At 40.6% G+C, this 27,785-nt stretch overlaps 1 protein-coding gene across 7 annotated transcripts in view; it reads right to left on the bottom strand.

Annotated features, from left to right (window-relative positions):
• The window catches only part of KIF13A (kinesin family member 13A), a 244,840-nt gene that overhangs the window by 112,947 nt on the left and 104,108 nt on the right, over nucleotides 1-27,785 (bottom strand). For all 7 annotated transcript variants that reach the window (XR_008654282.2, XM_055264088.2, XM_063632214.1 and 4 more), the window contains exon 4: nucleotides 4,927-4,987. Coding sequence is in view for 6 of the 7 variants with exons in the window: in XM_055264088.2 (XP_055120063.1) it covers nucleotides 4,927-4,987 (61 nt within the window). In the remaining variant the exon portion in view is untranslated. The remainder of the gene's footprint in view (nucleotides 1-4,926; nucleotides 4,988-27,785) is intronic.

The raw sequence follows: 27,785 nt of genomic DNA, 5'->3' as shown, positions 1-27,785 counted from the left end.
TGCTTCCTAGGTACTTACTAGATTAAGCACTTTAAATGAATACGTCATTTAGTCCTCAAATCAACCCTATGAGATCAGAACTATTAGTATCCTTATTTACCATATGAGGAAACAGAAGGATCGTGAGATTCAGTAACTCACCTGGCCTTACACAGATAGAAGGCGTTAGAGCCAGGATTGGAACCAAGTCTGACTTAAGAGCCCATATTCTTCAACTGCTCCAACCAACCCACTGCAGTGCCATTATACCTACTAGAGAATTACGTGTTTCTAAATCAGAAAGTGGGAGCATGGAGGCTCTTCCTATAGCTTTTAATAAATAGCAAGACATGATTGAGAATTTAACATTTTGACACACCACACAAAATTTAGAGCCCTTGCTTCTCTTTGCTTTCTCAATCCATGCACTTATCTTTCTCTGTCTCTCTCCCTGCTACCCCCCAGTTTTGAGAGCGGCTTTGAGAGTCCTAATTCAGTATCAATGATGCCATTATTCATCGAGCCTGACAAATAGGTCGGTTTCAGGAAATATGTGCTTCCCCTTCTCCACTTCCCCTATTTTCCACCAGACAATGAATGCTTCTATCTTAATGTTTTTATTCCCAATTAAGAAGGAATTGTTATTTTTTAATGAAGAGAAAATAAATTAGTATGGAAACCATCAACTAATCTACACGTAACGTATTTACTAGGCAGATTATTTACAATGGATGTAAACTTGAAAGAATAGTAAGCATGAATTTTACCTTTTGCTAAGGAGAAGGAGCATCATAGTATTTGTATGATAATGGGAATATCTGAAGAATAAGAAAATATCCTCCCAAATTTTTTAAGTAGACAGTGCTCTATGAGCTGGCAGAACCCAATTTCAGGGCTAACTGGGACATGGTACTCAATGTGATCACGCAACCTAAAATTTAGTAAATTTTAGGCTATCAGTATGTTTAAAAATAATTTCGATCTTTTAAAATATATCTGAACTATTTGTAATGAAGAGCTACAGAAATCTTGAGTTTCACAACTAAATTTTATCATCTGTATGTAATGAAGTCATTTCTGGTTTGAAAAAAAAAGTTTGTTGCACATCCAGGCACATGAGTAGTATATTGCAGAAGGCTAGAGTGTTCTTGTGGGCAATAATGGAGGATGTGATTCCAGAAGATACGGAAAAGAAAGAGAAAAACAACCTTCCTTAAGCATTATTTTAACCGCATTACTCGAATAGCCCCTATTTTTTACCATATTAGTCTGAAGTTCTTAGAATTTCCTATTATCTGGCCTCACTCAACACGTACAAATAGGTCTCCCATGGCATCCCCAACAAGATGCACCTTCTTATTTTTCTTTCTTTCTTTTTTAATCTTAACTTTGCAGTTGGGTACCCCCCGCCCCGCCCAAAGATATATCTTCTGCTCAGACCAGCATTACCACCATGGCTCTGTATCTTCCTTTATGGAAAAGTCAAATGAAAATATATCATTTACGGGAAGCTTCCATTAATCAGCACATAAAGTGACCTATTTAACCCTTACAGCAACCATGTAGCATAGGTATTGCCATTTTTACTTTCTTCCATAGAAAACAAATTGTAGCTCAGAGAAATTAAATAAATTGTCCAAGAGAACCAAAGCAGAGGTCCTGAGATTCAAAGCCAGGTCTCACATCAAAATCCATGTGTTCTCCTTGATACATGTCACTTCCTCTTGTCTGGATGCCTTCTAGGCTTCCCTTTGACTAAACTCTAAACAACTTATATGTTGACAAGTAATAATCATATATATTTATGGTATACAACATGATGTTCTGATGTATGTATCCCTTGTGGAATGGCTGAATCAGGAGATTTAATATATGTGTTGTCTCAAATACTTATCTCCTCTATGTTCCATCTGCTCTCTGGTGCCTTCCCAGGCAACTGGTGCCTTTCCAGATTTTATCTCTTTAAAATCTGGTGCCTTTCCAGATTTTATCTCTCCTTGGATTTTATGTAACACTTAAAATCTATAAAATTTAGAGTTTAAATATTATCTCAAAATGTTATTTGGTATGCATTTCTTTTGCTTTCTAACTTATTTTTGGATTTCTCAAGGGCTTCCTGGGCTGCACACACACAGTAGGGGGGGGTCATGAATAATTAAAAAATTATTGTGAGACTTTCTGGCTTCCTGAGTTATATGAAAGGAACCAACAATAGACACTGGGCTGAGGCACTGAATGAGTGGTGAGAGGAGTCCCAGAAGAGACGGTGGAGAACGTAGAATGGGGCTATATAATAAAGGACCTCAAATGTAGTCCAAAGAGTACAGATTTTTTCTAGCATGTGATGAGGAGTCCTGGAAAGTATCTGAGAAGTGCATGAGAAGAGCTCCAGTTCAGGAAGATATATATGGCTGCATCTTGAATAACATAAATTGAACACGGTTAATGACAGGTTTGTATAACCATAGCATTTATCCCCATTTGTCTCTGCATCTGTAGGAAATGTTTTACTTTTGTTGCTGATTTAAATCTAAAAGTACACACCCGGCACAAAAATACAGAGTGCTAACAAGTCAAGACTGTTCCAGACTCTGCAAAACTTACTACATAAAGTCCCAAAGGACTGATAAAAAGACACATTAATTACAACCAACATTATGAACTACTTATTAACTTTAATAAAATATATTGCTCAAGTTGCAGGAATGATATTTGGAAAGGCTAATTTACCCAGTGTGAGCAACTGAAGGAATTTTCCTAGTTCAAGACTGTTAACTCTTGAAAAAATCATGTTATCAAACAATTTCTCAAGTTTACTTTATATGGCAAGGAAAAACCTATCAATAAACAAAACATTAATTCTCTTTAAACTAGTCATGTGCTTTTACCTCCAAATCTTTTAAAGCCCATATCCTCCCTTCATTTTTTTGTTTTTAACTAAGTGAGAATGTCATTCAGCTGATGCTCATATAAGTAGAAATAAAGAGAAAACACTCATTAGGAAGAAATATTTAGTTCACAAGATCTGTTGTACAACACGGTGACTATAGTTAATAACAACGTATTGTATTCCTGAAAATTGCTAACGGAGTAGACTCTAAGTGTTCTCACCACAAAAAAGGATAAGTTCATGAGGTAAAGCATGTATTAATTAGCTCAATTTAGCCATTCCACAATATATACATATTTCAAAACATCACGCTGTACATGATAAATATATGCAACTTTCATTTGCCAGTTAGAAAAATAATTTTTTTTTGTTTTTTTGAGACAGAGTCTCACTCAGTCACCTAGGCTGTGGTGGGACCTTGGCTCACTGCAACCTCTGCCTCCCGGGCTCAAGCCATTCTCCTGCCTCAGCCTCCCAAGTAGTTGGGATTACAGGCGCCCACCACCACACCTGGATAAGTTTTGTATGTTTAGTAGAGATGGGGTTTTGCTATGTTATTCAAGCTGGTCTTGAACTCCTGACCTCAAGTGATCCACCCACCTCGGCCTCCCAAAGTGCTGGGATTACAGATGTGAGCCACCACGCCCGGACAAAAAATAAATTTTTAAAAGGATGAAATATCTAAGAAAAAGGGGGCGTAATCAGAAGCAAAAGAATCAACAACTTCCTCCACCAAACCGAATGCTTCCCTCTGGAACTAAAGCAATAGTGACTGACTCCTAGGAAAGCCTATGATCATAAATAATAAAACAGCAGTCATTTGTGTTGGATGGAATAAGGATAAAATACCACAAGGAGGCCGGGCGCAGTGGCTCACGCCTGTAATCTCAGCACTTTGGGAGGCCGAGGCGGGTGGATCACCTGAGGTCAGGAGTTCGAGACCAGCCTGGCCAACATGGTGAAACCCTGTCTCTACTAAAAATACAAAAAATTAGCTAGGCATGGTGGCGGGCACCTGTAATCCCAGCTATTCGGGAGGCTGAGGCAGGAGAATTGCTTGAACCCAAGAGGCAGAGGTTGCAGGTAGCCAAGATCGCACCACTGACTCCAGCTTGGGCAACAAGAGCAAGACTCCGTCTTTTTTGAAAACAAACAAACAAACCCACAAGGAAAGAATAGCAAAATGTGGGGCTGAGAGGCAGCACTTCCCTGAGGAGCATGTAGTATTCATTCATAGGACCACTGATAGCTGAGGACGCTCAGGACCTGAGTGTATTTTGGAAACCACAGCATCTGTGCTCTGCTTAAATAAACAGAGCAGGGGACCAGGCGCGGTGGCTCACGCCTGTAATCCCAGCACTGTGGGAGGCCCAGGCGGGTGGATCACCTGAGGTCAGGAGATCGAGACCATCCTGGGTAATATGGTGAAACCGCGTCTCTACTAAATATACAAAAAAATTAGCCGGGCATGGTGGCACATGCCTGTAATCCCAGCTACTTGGGTGTCTGAGGCAGGAGAATTGCTTGAACCCAGGAGGCGGAGGTTTCAGTGAGCTGAGATTGCGCCATTGCACTCCAGCCTGGGCAACAAGAACGAAACTCCATCTCAAAAAAAAACAAAAACAAACACACACACACACACACACACACACACACACACACACAAACAGAGCAGGGGATGCCCTGAAAGTTAGTGATAAGGAAAGGCATGGCAAATGAAACCTTTTTTCACATGACCCTCACAACAGCTACCACTTATGGCTTGAGGTGTTTCCCCTATTATCTCAAATCCTTAGAAAATCTTTGAAGACACCAATACCCTCCATTACACGTGAACAATTTCAAGCTTAATAAAAATCTGTTCAAGGATTTTGCAAGTAAGTGGCAGACCCAGATTCTGAAACCAAATCTTATTGACTTCAAAACCCATGTGGTATAATTGGAAAGAATAGGTGTGAATTACATAGGAAAAGTAAAACTCCAGAGGAATTAAAGAAAATAAACTCAATGGAAGAAGAGGCCAGAAGCCCTGTCAGGTGTAGAGGGAGAAAACTTACCAGCGTATTTTGTAGTGTTAGATTCATCCATGGACCAAAAGCAATAATCAAAGGCAAATACCTGAATGAAAGAACAAAATATTAAACTTAAAGATTAATTGACTTCTTATGAGTAAATCAGACTAAAAAAAATCACTGGTGAAGATGAGAAGGATGGCCACTACTGTCTGATTGAAAAAAATCACTACAGGTTTGGTGCTTTTGTTAACCATAAAATTTCTTATTTTCCTCTTTTTTGGGGGACAGGGTCACCCAGGCTGGAGTGCAGTTGAACTATCACAGCTCACTGCAGCCTCAAACTCCTGGGCTCAAGGGATCCTCCTGCCTCAGCCTCCTGAGTAGCTAGGACCACCAGTGCACGCCACCATACCAAGCAATTAAAAAAAAATTGCTGCAGACAGGAGGTCTTGCGCTACTGCTCAGGCTGGTCTCGAACTCCTGGCCTCAAGTAATCCTCTCTCTTCTGCCTCCCAAAATGTACTGGGATTACAGGTGTGAGCCATTACGCCTGGCCCTATGATATTTCTTTTAGACTAAATATATGGTTAGCTTTCGGTATTAGAATAAGTTGTATATGAAAATTACTATTTATCTAGAATTCAAATAACCAGACATTTTAACCAGATATTTTTTTCCACAATACATCTGATGAGAAAAAACAAAAAACAAAAACAATGTCTTATCTTGCAAGTCCATGGTTTCAGCATCCACTGAACCTTCCAGGTAGATCTCCCTCAGCTTCTCAAAACTCAACTTTCATATAAAGCAGTTCCTTCTCCTAGCTTTCCATGATATCATCTCTAGCATACTGAAGCTCAAAATTCTCCATATTCCCATCCTGCACTCCTTTCCCCTTCTGTCTCAGCAGGCAATCTCCAGCAAAGTATGTTTTTTTTTTTTTTTTTTTTTTGGTGGTAGTGGGGGGGTTCTTACTGTATTTTTAATATACATTTTCTCGAAAAGTAAAGATGTGAAGCAATTTTACAAGTTTAGTATTTGGCATGTCTTTTATATGTAAAAGTATCTCTTCATATTTTTTAAATTTTAATTTTTTTTGAGTTGGAGTCTCGCTTTGTTGCCCAGGCTGGAGTGCAGTGGTGCGATCTCAGCTCACTGCAACCTCTGCCTCCTGGGCTCAAGTAATTCTCCTGTCTCAGCCTCCTGGATAGCTGGGACTACAGGTGCTTGCCACCATGACTGGCTAATTTCATGTTTTATCTTTTTTTATTTTTCTATAAGTTACTGGGGTACAGGTGGTATTTGGTTACATGAGTTAGTTCTTTAGTGGTGATTTGTGAGATTTTGGTGCACCCATCACCTGAGCAGTGTACACTGCATCATATTTGTAGTCTTTTATCCCTCGTCCCTCTCCCACTCTTCTCCTCAAATCCCCAAGGTCCACCGTATCATTCTTATGCCTTTCTGTCCTCATAGCTTAGCTCCCACATATCAGTGAGGACATATGACGTTTGGTTTTCCATTCCTGAGTTACTTCATTTAGAACAGTAGTCTCCAATCTCATGTAGGTCGCTGCAAATGCTGTTAATTCATTCCTTTTTATGGCTAAGTAGTATTCCATCATACACACACACACACACACACACACACACCACGGTTCCTTTATCCACTTGTTGATTGATGGGCATTTGGGTTGGTTCCACGATTTTCCAATTGTGAATTGTGCCACTATAAACATGCATGTGCAAGTATCTTTTTCGTATAATGACTTATTTTCCTCTGGATAGATACCCAGGAGTGGGACTGTTGGATCAAATGGTAGTTCTACTTTTAGTTATTTAAGGAATCTCCACACTGTTTTCCATAGTGGTTGCACTAGTTTACATTTCTACTAGCAATGTAAAAGTGTTCCCTGTTCACCGCATCCACACCAACAACTACTGGTATTAAATCATTAATTCACTTTTACATAATTAACTTTCTGTATAGCTACTGAACGTCTACTATATACCAGGAATGGCTGGTGCCTCTTGGTGCTTCCTCTGTAAGGACTCCCATCAAACTGCTGTTTTTTCTTTTCCTTTTTTTTTTTTTTTGAGACAGAGTCTCACTCTGTCACTCAGGCTGCAGTGCAGTGGCATGATCTCAGCTCACTGCAGCCTCCGCCTCCCGGGTTCAAGCCATTCTCCTGCCTCAGCCTCCCAAGTAGCTGGGACTACAGGCACGCACCACTATGCCCAGCTAATTTTTGTATTTTTAGTAGAGACGAGGTCTCACCATGTTGGCCAGGGTGGACTCAAACTCCTGACCTCAAATATCTGCCTGCCTCAGCCTCCCAAAGTGCTGAGATTACAGGCACGAGCCACTGTGCCCGGCCCTAACTGCTGTTTTTCATGCCCATTACCACTTGTGTTCCAGCTGTTATTATCAAATGTGTACAGCAATGTTCCCCAAAGTGTGTTCTAAGGAACCGGAGTTTCATGAGCTAATCCATGAAAAAAGATCAAATCATGTTGGAAGTGGTGCACGTTTTATCCTATTTGAGATTCTCAATGAAATTCTCAATATTAATGGCTCTGAAAAGTCTTCCAGAGACTTTTCAGAAATGAAGTCCAGGAAAGAAGCCTATTTGATTGTTTAACATTTTATTTCCCCAATTCATTTTGGTGAAGAGACCCTTTTTGGAGTAACACCTATTAACATGCCTTGGAACTACTACTTCTCAGCATATCCCTTAGCAAATGCAGCCCAGGTGACTCAGTAGATACCTTCCTGGGCTCACTGCTATTGCCTTTTATCTCTTGCAGTCCAAATAGTAGATTACAAACCTCCCATGGGCTGGATCCTTTAATGCTTAATCACTTCCAAGAGATCTTAAGCACTGAGCATACAGAACCCATGCTCTTTGGCCTGGCATTTGAGACTAGCCACAATAGGCCCTCCCAGCCTATTAACCCCAAATTCCTCATGCTCCAGTGGAACTTGTCCTTACCTCAGAATTACTAAGTATAATTTCATCTCTGTCCTTGTTCTCTCCTTCATTTCCACCCTTCAAAATACATCATACCCCTTAAGGCCCAGTTTGATACATTTTTCCTCCCAGAAGCATTCTTGGTTAAATCCAAAGGAATCATCTTTTCTTTCTCTGAAACCTTACAACGCTGTTTAGTCCTTTTTTATGGCTCCTATCTCAACTATTTTATTTTTCATTTATCATGTATATGATCTGTGTGAGAGACAGCATGCATGCATTCATTCATTCATTCAGAGACAGGGTCTCCCTCTGTTGCCCAGACTGGAGTGCACTGGCACTATCATGGCTCACTGCAGCCTCAATCAGCTCAACTGATCCTACCACCTCAGCCTCCTGAGTAGCTGGGACTACAGGCACATGCCACCATGCCCAACTAATGTTTTTTTTTTTTTTTTTTTTTTTTTGTATTTTTAGTAGAGACAGGGTTTCACCATGTTAGCCAGGATGGTCTCGATCTCCTGACCTCGTGATCTGCCCACCTCGGCCTCCCAAAGTGCTGGGATTACAGGCATAATTTTTGTGTTTTTTGTAGAGATAGGGCTTCGCCATGTTGCCCAGACTGGTATCAAACTCTTGGGTTCAAGCAATCCTCCCACCTTGGCTTCTCAAAGTGCTGGGATTACAGGCATGAGCCACTGTGCCCGGACTGTATATATGTTTTATCTCCACTTGTAGACTAAGTTCCCTGAAAGCAGGATCCATATCGAATTCATCTTTGAAGCCTGCAATGTTTATAGTAGTCACTTTATAATTACTTATTGATGTACTTAATGGCATTAAGATCTTGCAGGGAAGCAGGCACTTTTTTACATTATAAAAGACTAGTAAGTTATATGCAATGTTCTCTCTCTCTTGCCAAAAAAATAAAAAAGACTAAGTTATGTTCTGAATAGTTTCAGCACTATATATACTTTATTTTAATGCTTTTAAAACTGATTTAGGTATATATGATGTACTCAACTTACATCATCAACCCGAGATCCAAATTCAATTTTGTTACTTAAACAAACATTCACTCTGGTTTTATAATAGCCAAGTTTCAAATGAACAGTTACGAAACAATAGTTTCGGCCAAGAGAATGTGGAATATTTACTGCATTCAAGGGCTCTTCCAATGACTCTAGAGACCGACCACACAGACGTAATCCAGTTAATCTTCCTGCCTCTGGGCAGGACTGAACTTCAACACTTCTAAGAGATGAAGATCTATCTTGTTTTTAAACATTTCCAGAAAAGGAGATTCCACAAACTCCCTTTAATGGCATCTTATAATACTTGAAACTTTTATTCCCAGGACATTTTCCTTTTCTTTTGACCTAAGTCAACTCTCCTTACTTTAAACGGCCAAAAGAGGCTATTTTCCTTTCTTTTCCTTTTTTTTTGTGAAGTATCTTTACCGCTCTCCTTCTTATATCCCGGGCACTGTGCCCAAGCTTGATCCATGGTGAATTTCAGTGACATGAGTCATCCTAAATATTAAGAAAAAAAAAAATCCTCCCACCAAGAACCTCTGGTTTTCAACCTCATTCTGTGCTGCTTTCAATAACTTTTGGTTTCTGCACTAAAAAAATTTGCAGTCAGTATCTACTGAGCATGACCTACAAATCAGGCCTAGTAGTAGTCATCTAATTCATTAATTCACTTATCCATTCACAAATATTTATTGAGTATCTATTGTGTGCTAAGCGCTAGAATTATAGCAGTGAATAAACATGCAAAGACTCATGGAGCTCATGAGTATCCTATTACTTGCATTATCTGTAGTAATACTTATATTATTCATGTCCCTTATGAAGCTCCCAGTGGGGTGAAGGGAGAGAAGCAATATGCAAGCAAACAATAAACACATATGGCGCCAGGAGGTAATCAGTGACACAAAAATGTAACAGCATGGGGGCACTGGAGAAAACTGGAGCAGGTCCTATGAAAGTTTGTGGAAAAGTACAATAGCCAGATGGAATAGCAGGTGCAAAGGCACTGGGGCAAAGAGCGCCTGTGTGTTCAAGGACTGTGTTTTGAACACAGTTATTGTTGTATATAGTGGAATAATCATTTATTCACTTCTTCAGTTATTGCTATATGTAGTGGAATAATCATTTATTTTCTATATGTTAATTTTTCATGCCTACCTCTAACTTTTTTAATTTTTGTTTTTGTTATAGAGACAGGGTCATGTTGTGTTGCCAAGGCTGGTCTTAACTTCTGGGCTCAAGCGATCCTCCTGTCTTGGCTTCCCAAAGTGTGGTATTACAGGCGTGAGCCACTGCATCCAGGTCAAACTTAATTTAACAATTTGCTATTCTTCAAATAAAGTAAGAAAGCTAGAGATTTACATTCATAGTAATGCTACTTAAAATAAAATGAAATCTACCCTAAATTTTGAGGGTCTACCTGTAAGAATTATTCCAAAGTCTGTGAAAACTTCTAACAATCAAAGAGTTAATCATTTAGAGTTGTTTTTGCTAATAAAAGGGCACATGACACAATTTTCATTTTAAGCATTTGCCCCCTAGAATTCAGACAAATATTAAAACCCTGCAGATGAAAAAAGAGTCCTGACAATACTGATAGATACAACTGTTCTTTGCTTGCTAAATAGCAGCACCCTTTGAACTGCATTATGTTTTGAATTTCAAAATCTTTGATCACAGGCAATTTAGAATGGTGATACCTCAAACCAGTCATAGAGTATAGGTTGTTATTTTACTAAACATTTACTAAAGAAAGCTGAAGTCCAGAAATCTACATGATTTCTCTAAAACTCAAAGCAAGTGAATAGAAAAATTTTTGTTATTTTTTTTTCTCAGCTGGAAGTGATCTCCCAATCCCCTTTCCCTCCTATGAAATTTTACAGCAGTTTGTAGCTCCCATGACAGTGATTCACATACGGTCCTGTTTTATGCCTTGGTTCTTCTGTGTGGGTCTTACTTCCAAATCTAAATGGTGAGCTCCATGGCAGCAGGGACTATGTTCCATGCACCCCACAGTGCCTGTTTCAGTATCTCATACAGGGCAGGCACTGTATGTAATATTTTTTCAATTAATAAACATATTACCAGGGGAAGGAGTTGGAACACAGACAAGAGCATGGAGTGGATGTAAGAACTATTATGAGTAAGCAGAGATTCAAGCTACAGGATATATTTTTAGATGTTTCATTACTTTCACATGCATGGTTTGGGGGAACTTGGTTCCTGCAATGGTCAAATAAGGATTCGGTCACTAGATGAGCACTGGGGTCCCCTTCAGCATCATTATTCCATGGTTTAGGTGGATAAACAAGCAAGGGTATATCATGCACAATTTGCAGTCTGCACAGAAATTAGAACATTTATTTGTTTGACTGTCACTAGAAAAATTATGGCCGTTACTAACGCAGTTTTAAAGATATTTAAAATAATACCTTTGTCATGTCCTTGACATTTCCCTTGCAATCTCGTTAGTTCCATAAACTATTTACAAACTATTACCCTTCCTTTCATGCCAAAATGTAATTATATGAATAACACAAGGTTTGTTACAAAAGGAGACATGCTTTTCTTAGGTCTTTACAGTAGTTTTGATTTTCCCATACAAAATACATTGACATTTCAAAAGGGAGAAAACCAATTTCTCAAGACTTATTCCTTGGAAACTGACTACTTTGTTTTTTTCTGATTTTTTTAAAACTTTATTTTAGAGACAGGGTCTTGCTCTGTCACCTAGGCTGGAATGCAGTGGCATGGTGGAATGCAGTGGCATGGTTGACTGCAGCCTCAACCTCCCAGCTCAAGAGATCCTCTCAAGAGTAGCTGGGACTACAGGTGCATGCCACCATGCCCAGCTAATTGTTATTTTTTGTAGAAATGGGGGCTTGCTGTATTGCCCAAGCTAGTCTCGAATTCCCCTGGCCTCAAGTGATCTTCCTGCTTTGGCTTCCCAAAGTGCTGGGATCATAGTTATGAACCACCATGGCTGGCCAGAAACTGATGACTCTGAAGAAAAATAAAGTCTTATTTTTTGCAAACCCACCATATTATACTAGAAAAATGTTATTTAAGACTTCTAATTGGGCTGGGCTCAGTGGCTCACACCTGTAATCCCTGCACTTTGGGAGGCCAAGGCGGGCGGATCACCTGAGGTCAGGAGTTCAAGACCAGCCTGACCAACATGGTGAAGCCCCATCTCTACTAAAGATACAAAAAATTAGCCAGGCATGGTGGCACGCACCTGTAATCCCAGCTACTTAGGAGGCTGAGGCAGGAGAATCATTCGAACCCAGGAGGCGGAGGGTGCAGTGAGACAAGATCGCACCATTGCACGCCAGCCTAGGTGACCGGGTGAGACTCTGTCTCAAAAAAAAAAAAAAAAAAAAAAAAAAAAGGTATTGCTCTGTTTTCCAGGCCAGAGAGTGCAGTGGGGCTTGGGGCAATCATAGCTCACTGTAACCTCAAACTGCTGGGGTCAAGCAGCCTCCCGAGTAGCTAGGACTATGGACACATGCCACCATACTTGTCTAATTTTGCTTTTGCTGTTGTTGTTGTTGTTGTTGTTGTTGTTGTTGCAAAGATGGGGTCTTGCAATGTTGCCCAAATTAGTATCGAATTCCTGACCCCAAGCAATTCTCCCACCTTGACCTCCCAAAGTGCTGAGCCACTGTACCTCACCCAGCAGACTTCTTAATGCATACAACTGAGTAAAACAACAAAATGCCAACGAAGTATAAATTTTACATTTTATCAATAAGAACCAACATTGTAAGAACATTTTTTTTGTAAAGGCATTCATACCTTTTCAACTGAAAAAACAGCCAAAAGCATAGATGTTTTGTAGCCGTTTTTGAAATCTAAAAGCTATTGCCTTCACTGTTTTCAACAAAATTTGACTCCACCTTCTCAGAATCCCACTCCTTCCTCTTAGTTTGCAACTTATAAAACTCATACCAGGATTTAATTCCCTGCAGCTTGCGGTACATCTGCTCCACCTTTATCAGGCTCTTAAAAACGTTAGCTTTGCATTTTTGTGAACCACTGAACATCTAATAAAGTTACTAAAGCTGTTTTTAATAAGGCAAATGTGTTGAATGATATATATGATCTGAGGTAATGAAGTTCCACGACTTACAAATAAGATGTAGTACAGTTAAATTCCACTCTTATTTAAAAGTCATCTCTGATGGCATTTCAGCAAAATTCAGTTTACAGTTAAAAAAAAAAAAAAAAAGGCCGGGCGCAGTGGCTCATGAGGTCAGGAGATCGAGACCATCCTGGCCAACACATGGTGAAACCCCGTCTCTACTAAATATACAAAAATTAGCTGGGCATGGCAGTGCACGCCTGTAATCCCAGCTACTCAGGAGGCTGAGGCAGGAGAATCGCTTGAACTCAACAGGCGGAGGTTGCAGTGAGCTGAGATTGCGCCACTGCACTCCAGCCTGACGACAGAGCTAGACTGTGTCTCAAAAAAAAGCAGCAGCAATGGCCAGGCACAGTGGCTCACAGTTGTAATCCTAGCAATTTGGGAGGTGGAGGCAGGCGGATTACTTGAGATCAGGAGTTTGAGACCATCCTGGCCAACATGGTGAAACCTTGTCTCTACTGAAAATACAAAAATTAGCTGGGTATGGTGGCATGTGCCTGTTATTCCAGCTACTCGGGAGGCTGAGGCATGAGAATTGCTTGAACCCGGGAGACGGATGTTGCAGTGAGCCGAGATTGTGCCACTGCACTCCAGCCTGGGCAACAGAGCAAGATTCTGTCTCAAAAAAATAAAAAAAGAAGCAAGATCTTCTATGTTCCTTGGAGACCCAGAAGGCATCCGTGTTTTAAGATATGTAATCTGTAACCATTTTTCTGATCCATAAAAACGAGATGTGAAGGTGCTTTCAACTGCATTATCTCTGTATCCTTTCATTTGTCCTTTGCAAGTTGTGTGCTTTCACTAATATGTTCTCCAACTGCAAAATGGTCAGTCTGGAAAGCAATAAACTAACACCCACTTGTTATCTTTTTCACTTTTAGGGGCTATAGGGAACTCAAGTATGTACTAGGCATGTTTGTATCCTCCTGCTTACAATCTAGTTAAAAAGGCAAAACACAAAACAAGTATTCTTTTTCTAAGAAAAGTAATTTTTTCCCTAAAATCATTTTAATATCTCTCAGAAATCCTCCTCAGACACAAAGTGATTAATATTTATTATGTCAAGATAATTTAATTTTATGTAAAGAAATATTTCTGGACATATACATCAGATTTTTGCAAAGTGAGCCAAAACTTATGCCCTTTTAATTTGTTTCCTTTTAATGTCATCTCAAACGTCACTCCTTTATAAATTTTTATTTTTATTTTTTTTAGATGGAGTCTTGCTCTGTCGCCCAGGCTGGAGCATAGTGGCATGATCTCAGCTCAGCGCAACCTCTGCCTCCCAGGTTCGAGCAATTCCCTTGCCTCAGCCTCCTGAGCAGCTGGAGCAGCTGGGACTACAGGTGCCCACCACCATGCCTGGCTAATTTTTGTATCTTTAGTAGAGATGGGGTTTCACCATGTTGGCCATGCTGGTCTTGAACTTCTGACCTCAAGTGATTTGCCTGCCTCGGCCTCCCAAAGTGCTGGGATTAAAGGCGTGTGTCACCGCACCTGGCCTCCTTCTAAAACTTTTAAGGATACTATTTCTCATTATCCTGAATTTCCATATCTGTCTAATCAGATTCTGTATGTGTGTATATATATGTATACATCTATTTATATACAATTCCCTTTGTTCTGCTACAATATTAATTCTTAGAAGATAAAGCCTTGGTTTCCCTAATCTTTTCATTACCAAACAAAAATACTCTGCAAATTTACATTTTAAAGCAACTTTTGCTGGGCATGGTGGCTCACGCCTATAATCCCAGTGTTTTGAAAGGCTGAGACTGAAGGATTGCTTGAAGCCAAGAGTTCAAGACCAGCCTGGGCAACATAGTCTATACAAAAAATAACATTAGCCAGCTGCAGAGGCATGTGCCCATAGTCCCAGATACTCAGGAGGCTGAAGCAAGAGGACTGCTTGAGCCCAGAAGTTTAAGGCTGCAGTGAGCTGTGATCATGTCACTGCACTCCAGCCTGGGTAACAGAGCAAGACTGTCTCTAAAAAATAAAATAAAAATAATAAAAAAAAAAATAAGGCAACTTCCTGGTGAACTACCTCTTAAACAATCATGTAAATCTTTGTTTTCACATGTGATGTCTGCTTAAGATAGCACAGATCAGTCAGTGTAAATCCTTCAGTGGCACGGCCAGGATAGCAGCACCCCAACGATACTTTGCCAAAGCCTCCATTTTTACTTCAACTGCCACAGTAACAGACTGGTGTCACCCTACAGGCATTATTTTTGTGTTTACTGGATTCCCACTGCTTTCCCAGAAAGACACAAGAAATGATCGTATTCATCTGTATATTATGTCAATGGTCAGCTAACTTCTCAGCTCTGAGAGATTCCACTAAATTCCAATTTAGGATTGTGGTAACATAAACGGAATACCTACTAAGATAATGCTTGGCACACAGTGTAACTCAGTCTATGGCAGCTACTGTTATCAATATTATCATTATGTACTGATGGACTTCGCTCCCCCATTAATAGCACAGCTACTGCTGTTGGGCGTTTGTTATGTACCAGGCACCAACCTAAATACTTTATATTCTCACCAAGCTGGAAGGTTTTCTGAGCCAGGGACTGTGCTAACTCACCTTTATTCTCTCTAGGTACAGGATAGTGTAGATAGGTACTCAGTATTTGCTGAATTAAATAGAGAAGTGAAAAGGCAAAAAAGGCCATGTGTGTGAGAGTTGCTACAGACTGTTTGGTTCTGCGTCAAAAATATCAATGCAAAACACACTACTTCCTAGCACCCAAATCTAAAATCAAAAGGGCTTCCCTTGGGGAAAAAAGTCTGCTCTATGTGGACTTGCTTTGCTTTGTATGAAGGAGTGTGTCCTCTTCTCTACATTGCCTTCTTCCTCTCTTTGTACAATTAATCTGCTGTTCACATCTGCAGACCCAGCTGCCATTAACAGCCTGTTCTGCCACTATCTACTTTGAAAACTGAGCCCCGGAGCTCTCTGAAAAGCCCCATTTCTCCAGTTTTAGGAACATTAGCTTGCCAATGTCCTGTTTCGTGGTTACTTTTCAACTTTGTCAATTTGAAAGATTACAATTAATATGAAAGTGACACTTCAAATTTGTTCACATTTCACCACACCATGTTATGAGCACTGAGTCATACCAAGTAAAAGTTCTAGATTTCATTTCATGTTCAAATTTTTCTTTTAATGCCACGTTTCAACGCTTTTCTCTTTTTCATCTTTCTCCTAATATCAAAGTTGTGAAGATTTATAAAAAAAAAAAAAAAAAAAAAGGAAGAGTTAAACTTCATTCATCTCAGAGGAACTGGACTGAAATTGAAAGGAAACCCCAGCACCAAGAGCCTGTGTGATCACAGAACTGCCTTCACTACTGCTTTTCTAAAAGCAGCTCTGCCAGCAGGAACTCCAGCCTGTATCTGAACACATCTCCTAAGGAATGCTAGAGTCATCACCCTTATTACTGGTGAGTTTTCTTGACAGATCTACCTTCCCATTTAAACATATGTCAAGTAACAGCCGTCTTTTGGCAATGTAATTAATCATTTCCTTTACATATGCCTATAGATACATACCAAATAATGTCTTGAATTACACAGTCGGCACTGTTTGATTGTGAAGATGTGAAAGCCTCTTAAAGATTCAAAGCCAACAGCATTTGCTGCACATCTATAAGGCATTGTCCCTGATCTCAGGGAATGCACAGCCTGTTCTAGAAAACAACTATCTTTGGAAAATACTACTCTGCATTGCAGTTCAAATTTCTATGGATGCAAGGAGAAGGTATCTCTACAAAGAGCTAATTCATGCTTTCATTCATTTAATGAATAAATCTGAAAACAGGAAATCATCCTCTCAAAATCCAGACCAATATTATAACAGCACAGAGCTTCCATTTAACACTGCACACATAAACTAGTGGTGCATAAGCAATGAAGCACTAATTCAATTGTAACTCTTTCAAATACTCTACTCATTTCATATTTAATCCTTTATCATTCACTTTCAAAATCCGCTTCACTGGTTGCTGAGGGGTGGGGGTGGGAGTGTCACAAATGTACAATCTGTGGTATTTCCAGTTCTTTCATATCCTGATCACTTCTCAAAAAACCTAGCCACCCAAATAACTTCTCCAACAGCACATTCAAAGGTGATGTGGATATTTTCAAACATGGAATACTTCTTCTTCAATAAAAACAGTCCAAAAGATAAGTTGCAAATGTCTAAGCATCTGCTATCAAATCCTATCTGATATCTCTGATAAATGATTATTGTTACTCATAAAAATGAGAAGAAAAATAAAACCTAGATTAAATCTGAGTCATGCTAACATCACCCACCATGAGCAATCTCTGGGTCTGGTTCAGAACTTCCGGACCAAGACCTCATTTCATGTGCCTATCTCTCCAGTCCCCTCTGCCTCACTGCACCATGCCAGGTGCATACAGCCACAGAGAGGAGAATGCTAGGCTGACTCCATGGCCCCAGGTCACCAAAGCTAAAGGACCTGAGGCAATCCAGGGGTTGCAAACATTTACTCCCAGTTAAGTCACGCTGGAAAGGACTGATGAAGAGTTCACACTGCTGGGGCTGACTCGGGCCAAGTGGGAGCCAAGAGACTCCCTGGTCCAGAAGGTTTTCACTGTTCTAGACAGGGAGATGGATCAACACGAAGAGACAAAGGGGATGGGTATCTTTTCTTCCTGGGGCCTATATTCCATATGACCTGGTACTCTGTCGGTGGTACTGTAGACATCTAAAGGCACAGAGTTCCAGTGAGAACATTTGGTTCTGAACAAAGTCGGGCAGAAGGAAAGGGGAGAGTAGAACCTGCATGAATTTCAAGATAGAAACACACAGCACTTCACTTGAACCCGGCAGGTGGAGGTTGCAGTGAGCTAAGATCATGCCACTGCACTCCAGCCTGGGCAACAAGGGCAAAACTCCATCTCAAAACAACAACAACAACAACAACTAACAACCACCACCACCAGCACCACCCTATGTTTCTGAGGATTGTTTTGTTGTTGTTGTTGTTGTTTAAAAGAAAAAAAAAAGCCTTGGGAAATTTTTAGAAATATGATTTATAATGACAAAATTTGGTATATTGCATTACTGTTCCAAATGACTCCTGGCTCTTCTGGTAAGGGAATTACACATCCCTGCCTATTGCCACATGACATGCAGTGCCTGTAGTAGGAAGGAATACAATTCCTGACCATACTGACATCAGGCTTAGCTGTGTGACTTGCTTTGGCCAATTAAGTGTGAACAAAGTGACATATGCCAGTCTGGGCAACAGCTTTAAGAAGCCACTGCACAGTTCTCTTTCTTTTGTTCCCCTGTGTCACAGTATTAGCAAGTCCCAGATAGGGGTTGTTCCTTCAATCTGGAGCCCAGATTGAAGTCATATGGTATACGGCCACAGGGAACCTCGGCTGACATGTAACATCAGAGAAATATATTTCTGTTGTTTCTAGCCATTGAACATTTAAGGTTGTTACTGTTGCATCACGGAGCATAAGCAGACTCACACACAAAGCAGTTCCTTTAAAATGAACCTAGATTATTATCCACCCTACATTCTATACTTATCATTTATCTTCTATCTTGCAGCCGTATGAATTTCTTGCAAGTACAGTTCTGATCATGTAGCTTTTCTATATAAAGATCCTAAATGATCTTCATAGCCTACCAGATTAAGTCCAGACTCCCAATGCTCTATAAACTACACTCTCCCAGTTTTTTAAAATACGATCTTCCTTTCATGTGCTCTACACTTTAATCAGAGTGTGCAACTTATTTCCTAATACATCAATTACTTTCTTGTTTGTCTTCCTTTACATGCATCTTGATTCTTTTTTTGAGTCAGATTCTCGCTCTTGTTGCCCAGGCTAGAGTGTGGTGGCAGGATCTTGGCTCACTGCAACCTCTGCCTCCCAGGTTCAAGCAATTCTCCTGCCTCAGCCTCCCGAGTAGCTGGGATTAGAGACACCCACCACCATGCCCAGCTATTTTTTTTTTGTATTTTTAGTAGAGACGGGGTTTTGCCATGTTGGCCAGGCTGGTCTCAAACTCCTGACCTCAGGTGATCCGTCTGCCTCAGCCTCCCAAAGTGCTAGGATTATAGGTGTGAGCCACTGGGCCCGGCCCCTACATCTTGATTCTTATCCTAAATTTCTGCACTTTGACACCCTATCCATACTTGCAGGCCTCCTGAAGCTCCATGTTTAGCTATGAAGCCTTCTTCCTTGGAAGACACAAGACCCAAAGTACTGAAGTAGTAAATGATGATGTTACCATAAACTATTTTCCACTACTTAGATTATAGTATATCTAATCTTCCTTATCATGTTATGAATTCTAGAAAACAAAAACTACTAGTTTAGTCACTCTTGAGCCCCACAAACTCCTCACACAATACTTTTCACAGAAAGTTTTCATTTAATGTTTGCCAAATTGATACATTTTGAATGGATAAGTGAAAACAATTCCCAGGAAAAATGCATAGTGAGAAGGTTATGCTGTCATTGAGTTCATGCAGCTGCAACACTCCTGGACCCAGATATAAAAGTAAAAATGTAAAAGATCAAGGTAGGTCTGCTGCATTTGACTGGGTAATGAAACAAGCAAAAGCCTTAGGAAGCACACTGGTGTTCGGTACTAAGCCATGGGTTTGATCTGAAACAGAGCTGTCCAATGGAAATACAATGCTAGCCATATAAATAATTTAAAATGTTTTTGTAGACACATTGAAAAGTAAAAAGAGGACAACCATGGCGGCTTATGCCTGTAATCCCAGCACTTTGGGAGGCCAAAGCGGGCGGATCACTTGAGGCCGGGAGTTCGAGACCAGCTTGGCCAACATGGTGAAACCCTGTCTCTACCAAAAAAATACAAAAATTAGCTGGGCGTGGTGGCACATGCCTGTAGTCCCAGCTACTTGGAAGGCTGAGGTGAGAGAATTGCTTGAACCCAGGAGGTGGAAGTTGCAGTGAGCCGAGACTGTGCCACTGCACTCCAGCCTGGGTGACAGAGTGAGACCCTATCTCAAAAAAACAAAAAAGTAAAAAGAGATGAAATAATTTAATATAAAAATAGTAATATATTTAACCAAATATATAAAAATCTTACATTCTTTTTCTTTCTTGTACCAAGTCTTCTAAATCTAGCATATATTTTGTACTTACATCTCAAGCAACACCAGTCACATATCATATGTTCATAAACCACTTGTGGCTAAATGGCTACTGTACTGAATAGTACAGGTCTAGAACTCACCTCATTGAGGCCAAATGCTTAGTAGCAAAACAGTAGAAGCAACAGAAAATGAAGGCAGTCACAGATTGTGAAGCTAGACTAAATAAAGTTACATTTGAGATGGCGTAAGCTGTACCTAATAAGGCTTCCCCCTTACTTTTTCTGAGCAATTTTTATAAAGGCAGGTTTTTGGTATGTATCTGTGTGCTTCTTCAAATGATTCAGTTTCAAAAAGTAACAATTTTGTTTTGTTATAATGTAGTCAATTTCTTCAGCTTACAATTTTGCCAAAAATTTATAAACATAGAAGTGAGATCAAACATCTTGAAGTTCAGCAACCTAACTCATAAATAAAACAAAAAACATTGAAAGTGAATTTAATTCACAAGCTCTAACACTCAAATAAATCATATATGAAATTATAAGATACTAAACAAAAAAATTGTTGAGTTTAAAGTGAGCAAACCGAGTAAAAAAGAGTATGATCCCACACAAAGTGATTTTTCAGTTATTTATATGTTTTCCCCGAGATTCTTCCTTCTTACTCTTTCCTTATATCTTGGCACATAAAATCCAATACATAGAAAAACTCATTTACAATCATATGGTGTCAAAGAAAATACACTTGTCCCTCTGCATCCTTGGAGACTGGTTCCAGGAGCCCCTGAGGATACCAAAATCCACAGATGCTGAGATCATCCTGGACTGTACCTGAATGGCAATCAGGAGGCCTAGACTGGAGCCAAGCTCTCCCCCGGACGGCTTTAGCCAATTAAGCATCAGTCTCCTTGGTCTTGAATAAGAAGATTTAAATGGTCTAAGTTTAAAAATCTCTTCTAGCACCAGGCATTGTGGCTCACTCTAGCACTTTGGGAGGCCAAGGCAGGCAGATAACCTGACGTCGAGAGTTCGAGACCAGCCTGACCAACATGGAGAAACCCTGTCTTTACTAAAAACACAAAATTAGCCAGGCGTGGTGACACATGCCAGTAATCCCAGCTACTCAGGAGGCTGAGGCAGGAGAATTTCTTGAACTTGGGAGGTGGAGGTTGCAGTGAGCCAAGATCGCACCATTGCATTCCAGCCTGGCCAACAAGAGTGAAACTCCGTCTCAAAAAAAAAAAAAATCTCTTCTAGCTATGTAGTCCTAACTTGGGACATAGAAGGTTCTCAATAAATATTGAGGGACAGAAGAAGAAAATGAAAAAAAGGAGGAAGAATTCTTTTTTTATTCCTGTGTGTGTTTCAATGTGGCTCCTCAGGAAGGAAAGAAACTTGTCCCAGATAAGACAAAACCGTGACAAGCGAGGGGTCTTGGAACATGCCAGACATTCTGGGGCCACCTGGGAATGCAGAAACTGGGCTTCTGCAGACAGAGCTGCTTTGACTGAGGACACTTCCCTGTACCTATCAATAGAGCATACGTAATGGCATAATTAGGTAGTGATCCTCCACACAAGTGTCTTCTTCCTCTGCACCACCTCCTGCCAAAATCCAAAGTTAATCAGAAGGTGGCTAAACCTACAAGCACTTTCCCCCTTCTTCTTCTTCTTTTTTTTTTTTTTTTTGAGACGGAGTCTCGCTCTGTCACCCAGGCTGGATGCAGTGGCACAATCTCGGCTCACTGCAAGCCCCGCCTCCCGGGTTCACGCCATTCTCCTGCCTCAGCCTCTCCGAGTAGCTGGGACTACAGGCGCCCGCCACCACGCCCGGCTAATTTTTTCTATTTTTAGTAGAGACGGGGTTTCACCGTGGTCTCGATCTCCTGACCTCGTGATCCGCCCGCCTCGGCCTCCCAAAGTGCTGGGATTACAAGCGTGAGCCACCGCGCCCGGCCTTCTTCTTTTTTTTTTTTTTCTCAAAGAGACAAGCTCTTGCTGTCACCCAGGCTAGAGTGCAGTGGCAAGATCATACCTCACTGAAGCCACAGACTCCTGGGCTCAAGCGATCTTCCCACCTCAGCCTCCCAAGCAGCAGGGACTACAGGGACATGCTACTATGCCCAGCTAATAATAATAACAATAATAATGTTATTATTATTATTGTTATTGTTATTTTAAAGACAAGGTCTCCTTATGTTGCCCAGGCTGGTCTCAAACTCCTGGCCTCAAGAAATCCTCCTGCCTCAGCCTCCCAAAGTGCTGTGATTACAGGCATGAGCTACCACACCCAGCCGAATTTCCCTCATTTACACCTATCTGCAATACTTCTCAGACAAAAACCTCAGACTCAAAACTACAGTCACACTGAGAAGGAAAGACACTCCAATCCTACAAATTATGAGACAAAGCCTCTTTTTTCCCCCTGTAAACTACAGAGAGGTAAGAAGCAGATGTCTCATATTTGCCCAAAAGCTTGCTTTTCTGTTTAAAAGAAACAAAACACACTTCCATAAATACTACATCATAATACGGTGACTGGGTAAAAGTACTAAAAGGTATGCATGAGGCTTATGCTGAAATAAATGTTTCTCCACTCAAGAGTGCATATTTACAAAATGTAACATTTATCAAAGAGAAAAATCCAAAGATACGGTACAAAGCAATTTATAAAGACAGAAACTTATATACATTTCCCTTGTATTCTGATACGCTAAATTACACATGCTATATAAAAAAATTTAAATCTAACTTTTAAAACTCAGCAGGAAGAATATCTTCATCTTCTCCTTGCCCTAACACAACACTTAGAAAAAATAACTTTTAGGAGTTAGGAACAAAAGAAACCCAATTGGGGAGGCCGAGGAAGGAGGATAGCTTGAAGCCAGGAGTTTGAGACCAGCCTGAGCAACACAGACCTCATCTTTACAAAGAATTAAAAAATTAGAGGCCGGGAATGGTGGTTCACGCCTGTAATCTCAGCACTTTGGGAGGCCGAGGTGGGTGGATCACGAAGTCATGAGATCGACACCATCCTGGCTAACACGGTGAAACCCCGTCTCTACTAAAAATACAAAAAACTAGCCAGGTGTGGTGGTGGGCGCTTGTAGTCCCAGCTACTCGGGAGCCTGAGGTGGGAGGATGGCGTGAACCCAGGAGGCAGAGCTTGCAGTGAGCCGAGATCACGCCACTGCACTCCAGTCTGGGCAACAGAGCAAGACTCCATCTCAAAAAAAAAAAAAAATTAGCCAAGTGTAGTGGCTCATGTCTCTAGTCTCAGCTACTTGGGAGGCTGAGGCAGGAGGATCACTTGAGCCCAGGAGTTTGAGGCTGGAGTTCGAGGATGCAGTGAGCTATGATTGTGCCACTGTACTCCAGCCTGGGTGAGACCCTGTCTCTTAAAAAAAGAAAGACACCCAATCTGGGGAGAACAAGTGTATGAATTCTCAACCCCACCACCAGCAGCACCATTCATGAATCCATGGCTTTTCTTAATTTTCATTGGTTCTTCCTCCTCTTTTCATTCTCTAAAGCAGAGAGAGTCCCAAGGTGCTATCCTCTATTCTCTCATGTCTTCTATTCCACTTAATCCTGTTTTCCTTGACAAGAGATAACTCTTCCTCCACTTCCTACTCTCTTCACCCCAATAATTTACCTGATCTTTCTAAGGCAGAGTCTGCAAATTCGTATCACCTGCTAAGCATCCTATCAGATGGCTGCCATTATTTCCAACTCAGCCCACTCTACAATGTAATCAACTTCCCACTGAACCAAACTAGTTCTTCCTTCTTTAGCTTCTGCTGATTTTTCATTCACGCAGTTTCAAACCCCAGAGACATCTCTGACTCTTGCTGTACTGTCTTCTCCTATATGCTGTTAGCATCAAAGTCCTGGTTACTTTATTTCTGTAATGTTTTCATGATTCTTCCCTTCCTCTTTCCTACTCTAATGGGCACTGCTCCTGTGCAAACCCTTATTTCCTTTTTTTCTGATATATTTTACTGAATACTACCATTAGTCTCCCTACTGATCAAGCTTTGTTCAAAACAGGCAATACAGACATTGAAGGAAGGTATCAAGGTCCAACCCTGACATCAAGGCCTGCCACAGCTGGGTGAGACATCACTGTGCAGTGATAAGAGTGTCTTTTGTATGCTAATGAGATGACTGGTGGCTGGGTTCCCTAGGTGACTTCAAGATAGGGCTGGTTACCAGAAAGACCAAGGCAGGATTAGAGGGTTGGGACATTTAGCCCCATTCTGGACTTCTGTGAGGTGAGAGACACTAGAGACTGAGTTCAATGGATTCAATCAATTATGCCTATGTGATGGAGCCTCCATAAACATCCCTAAACTACAAGGATGGGAGAGCATCTGGGTTGCTGAACACAAGCAGTACACACAGAAAGGGCAGAGAGGCTTCATGCTGCCTTGCCCTGTGCATTGCTGCCATCTGACTCTTCCTGAGTCTTACCATTTATCATAAGCTGGCAATATTATGTAAAGGGTGTTCCTGAGTTCTGTGAGTCATTCTAGCAAATTATGGAACCTGAGGAGGGGGACATGGGAACTCTTGATTTATAGCCGGTAGGTCAGAAGTATAGGTGGCAACCTAGGACTTGTGAATGGCATCTAAGGTAGAGGCAGCCTTGTGGGACTGAGCCCTTAACCTGTAGGTCTGTGCTAACTGCAGGTAACATGCCAGAATTGAACTAGATAGTAGGGCACTCAGTTGATTCTGGAGAACTGAAGAATTTACTGGTGCTGGGGAAAACATCATATATTTGGTGTCAGGAGTGCTGTGGGTAAATATACTTCAGTCACCCAAGATTCCTCTTCATGTACCTTTAGTCCAACTCTACACTTTGCCCTTACCTAAGCACAGTCGACACTTTCCTAATTCTATGTCTTGGCACATCTGTCTACAATCAAATAACCAAATATGGGCTTTTAGAAGCTCTGCCTGTTTTTCACTCAATGTATCCCAAGTATTTAATGTTTTTGATGTTTTGATGGTTAAAAATTTTATTTTTGAATTGTTTATTGATAGTATAAATATATTTTGACCTTTTTTCTGCCACCTTGCAGGAGCTTGTTTGCATATTTCTTAAGGTTTTCCAAGTATACAACCTTATTGTACCTTATTGTAAATATACTTTTGCTACTTCCTTTCCATCTTGAATTTCCTTTACTTCTTTTCTTGCTTAACTGCACTGCCTAGGACCCCCTGTCAATGTACAATATAAGTGGTTAAATCAATATCCTGCCTTATTCCCCATTTTAGGTAGAAAGTATTCAGTCTTTTACTATTACATAGGATGTCAGATGTAGATTTCTCACAGGCCTTTTATCATATTGAGGTTTCTGTCTACTGTTAGCTTGCTACAAGTTTGTATCATAAGTTCATATATAAATATTGAATTCCGTCAAATGCTTTTTTTCCTGTATCTTTTTTTTTTGAGACGGAGTCTTGCTTTGTCGCCCATGCTGGAGTGCAGTGGCACAATCTTGGCTCACTGCAACCTCTGCTTCCCGGTTCAAGTGATTCTCCTGCCTCAGCCTCCCAAGTAGCTGGACTACAGGCGTGTGCCACCACACTCAGCTAATTTTTGTATTTTTAGTAGAGATAGGTATCGCTGTGTTAGCCAGGCTGGTCTTGATCTCCTGACCTCATCATCCGTCTGCCTTGGCTTCCCAAAGTGCTGGGATTACAGGCGTGAGCCACCGCGTCTCACCCCCTTTTTTTTTTTTTTGAGATGGGGGTCTGTCACCCAGGCTGGAGTGCAGTTGCATGATCAAGCTCACTACAGCCTCAACTTACCGTGCTCAAGTGATCATCCCACCTCAGCCTCCAGAGTAGCTGGTACTACAGGCATATGCCATCATGCCCTGCTAACTTTTTTTATTTTTAGTAGAGACAAGGTCTTGCTATGTTGCTCAGGCTAGTCTCAAACAATCCTCCCGCCTTGGCTTCCCAAGGCCTGGGATCACAGGCATGAGTCACAGGCATGAGTCACTGCACCCGGCCTTTTTCTGCATCTTACTGATATGGTCACATAGTTTTTCTTTTTCATTCTGTTAATAAGAATTATAGTGATTTTTTCACAATTATGACTTTTTTTACAGCAGTTTTAGGATTACAGAAAAATTGGGCAGATAGTATAGAGTTCCTATATAGTCTCACTTGTCCCCACTCCCTACTGTTAAGAATTGTTTCCCCAATTATTAACATCTTTATCAGTGTGGTATATTTGTTATAACTGATGAACCAATATTGATACATTATTCATAACTAAATTTCACAGTTTATATTAAGGTGCATTCTGTCAGCTGTATGGTTCTATGAATTTTGACAAATGCATAATGTCATATATCTGCCATTACAGTATCACACAGTACAGTTTCCCCTATGCTTTACTTATTCATGCCTATACCAACTCCCTCTCAATTAAACACAGCTGTTACTAATAATAGTATTCAAAGAGTACAATCCCAGGGATTGATAGGATGTGAGACCTTTCCTGCATAGCAGTTGGGTAAGAATAATGGTAACTCAACCATGGCTGAGTTATCATTAACTCAACTGGACCAGCTAGGCATTTGGATCTTCTTAAGAAAGGATTAAAGGCAGCTGGATCTATCTGCTGCTAAACCCTTGCACTAAATTCTTAATTTCGGTTTTGGGTTTTTCAGATTGAGGATTTATTTCTATTGGGTTATTTTCCAAATCAGTTATGCCACTTTCTATAACTTCTAGTTCTCTCCAACATTTTTCAATCTTATGTTTTATGTCTTTGAAGATAACAAATATATTCATTTTGAAGTTCTTGTCCAATAATTTGGTCATCTGAAGCATCTATGGGTCTATTTCTAATTTGTATTATTTCTGTTGGCTCTCGTTCATGCCACATCTTGTCATGTACCTCCTTAACTTTGACAGTGTATTGGACGTTGTATTTTTAAAACAGTTTGTGGAATCACTGAAGACTTAGGATTTCATTCACTTCTGCCAGGTGCCTATGGGCACCTGCATTCTGGTATCACTTTGTTCCAATTTTTGTGTTTGAGATTTCCTGGATTATACAAATGGCTTGGAATCACACAACAATCCATGTGATGGCTGGTTTAACTCTGTTTCACCTTCATTCCCTACCCCTGGCTGCATCTCAATCCACTTTACCAACCCAAAGTATAAGGAGATTAGCAAGGACTCCACCTCTAGAAGGATCTGAACTCCAGTACTTTGTCCTCCTCAGCCCCACAAAGCAGTCAGCAATATGTATTTGCTCTGTCTTTAAGCCGCTCCTTCCTGAATGGCATATATCTAAACGCTAGGTTCATCTCTCTAAATTTTTACCTCTTTCTGGATCTTGGTCTAGTAATTCCTCACTAACTTGGCTTATCTCCAGTGCCTTCGAGCACAAGTTTTTAATATTTTGTCCAGTCCTAGTTGTCTTCAGTGGAAAGGGCAATGCTAATTACCTCGTCTGTCATTTCTGACAGCAGAAGTCTGAATAGGAACTTTCATTCTATGAATTTCACAAATATTTTGCCTTTTGTGGTCTTTAATATAATCAATTTTATATTATATTGTGCACATACCAATCATCCTTTGGTATATGTGG

Source organism: Symphalangus syndactylus, chromosome 23 (genome assembly GCF_028878055.3).
Source record: "Symphalangus syndactylus isolate Jambi chromosome 23, NHGRI_mSymSyn1-v2.1_pri, whole genome shotgun sequence".
In the NCBI taxonomy this organism is placed as follows: Eukaryota; Metazoa; Chordata; class Mammalia; order Primates; family Hylobatidae; genus Symphalangus; species Symphalangus syndactylus.
Note: the sequence above shows the minus strand (reverse complement) of the source record. Positions and strands in the feature narration are given on the sequence as shown.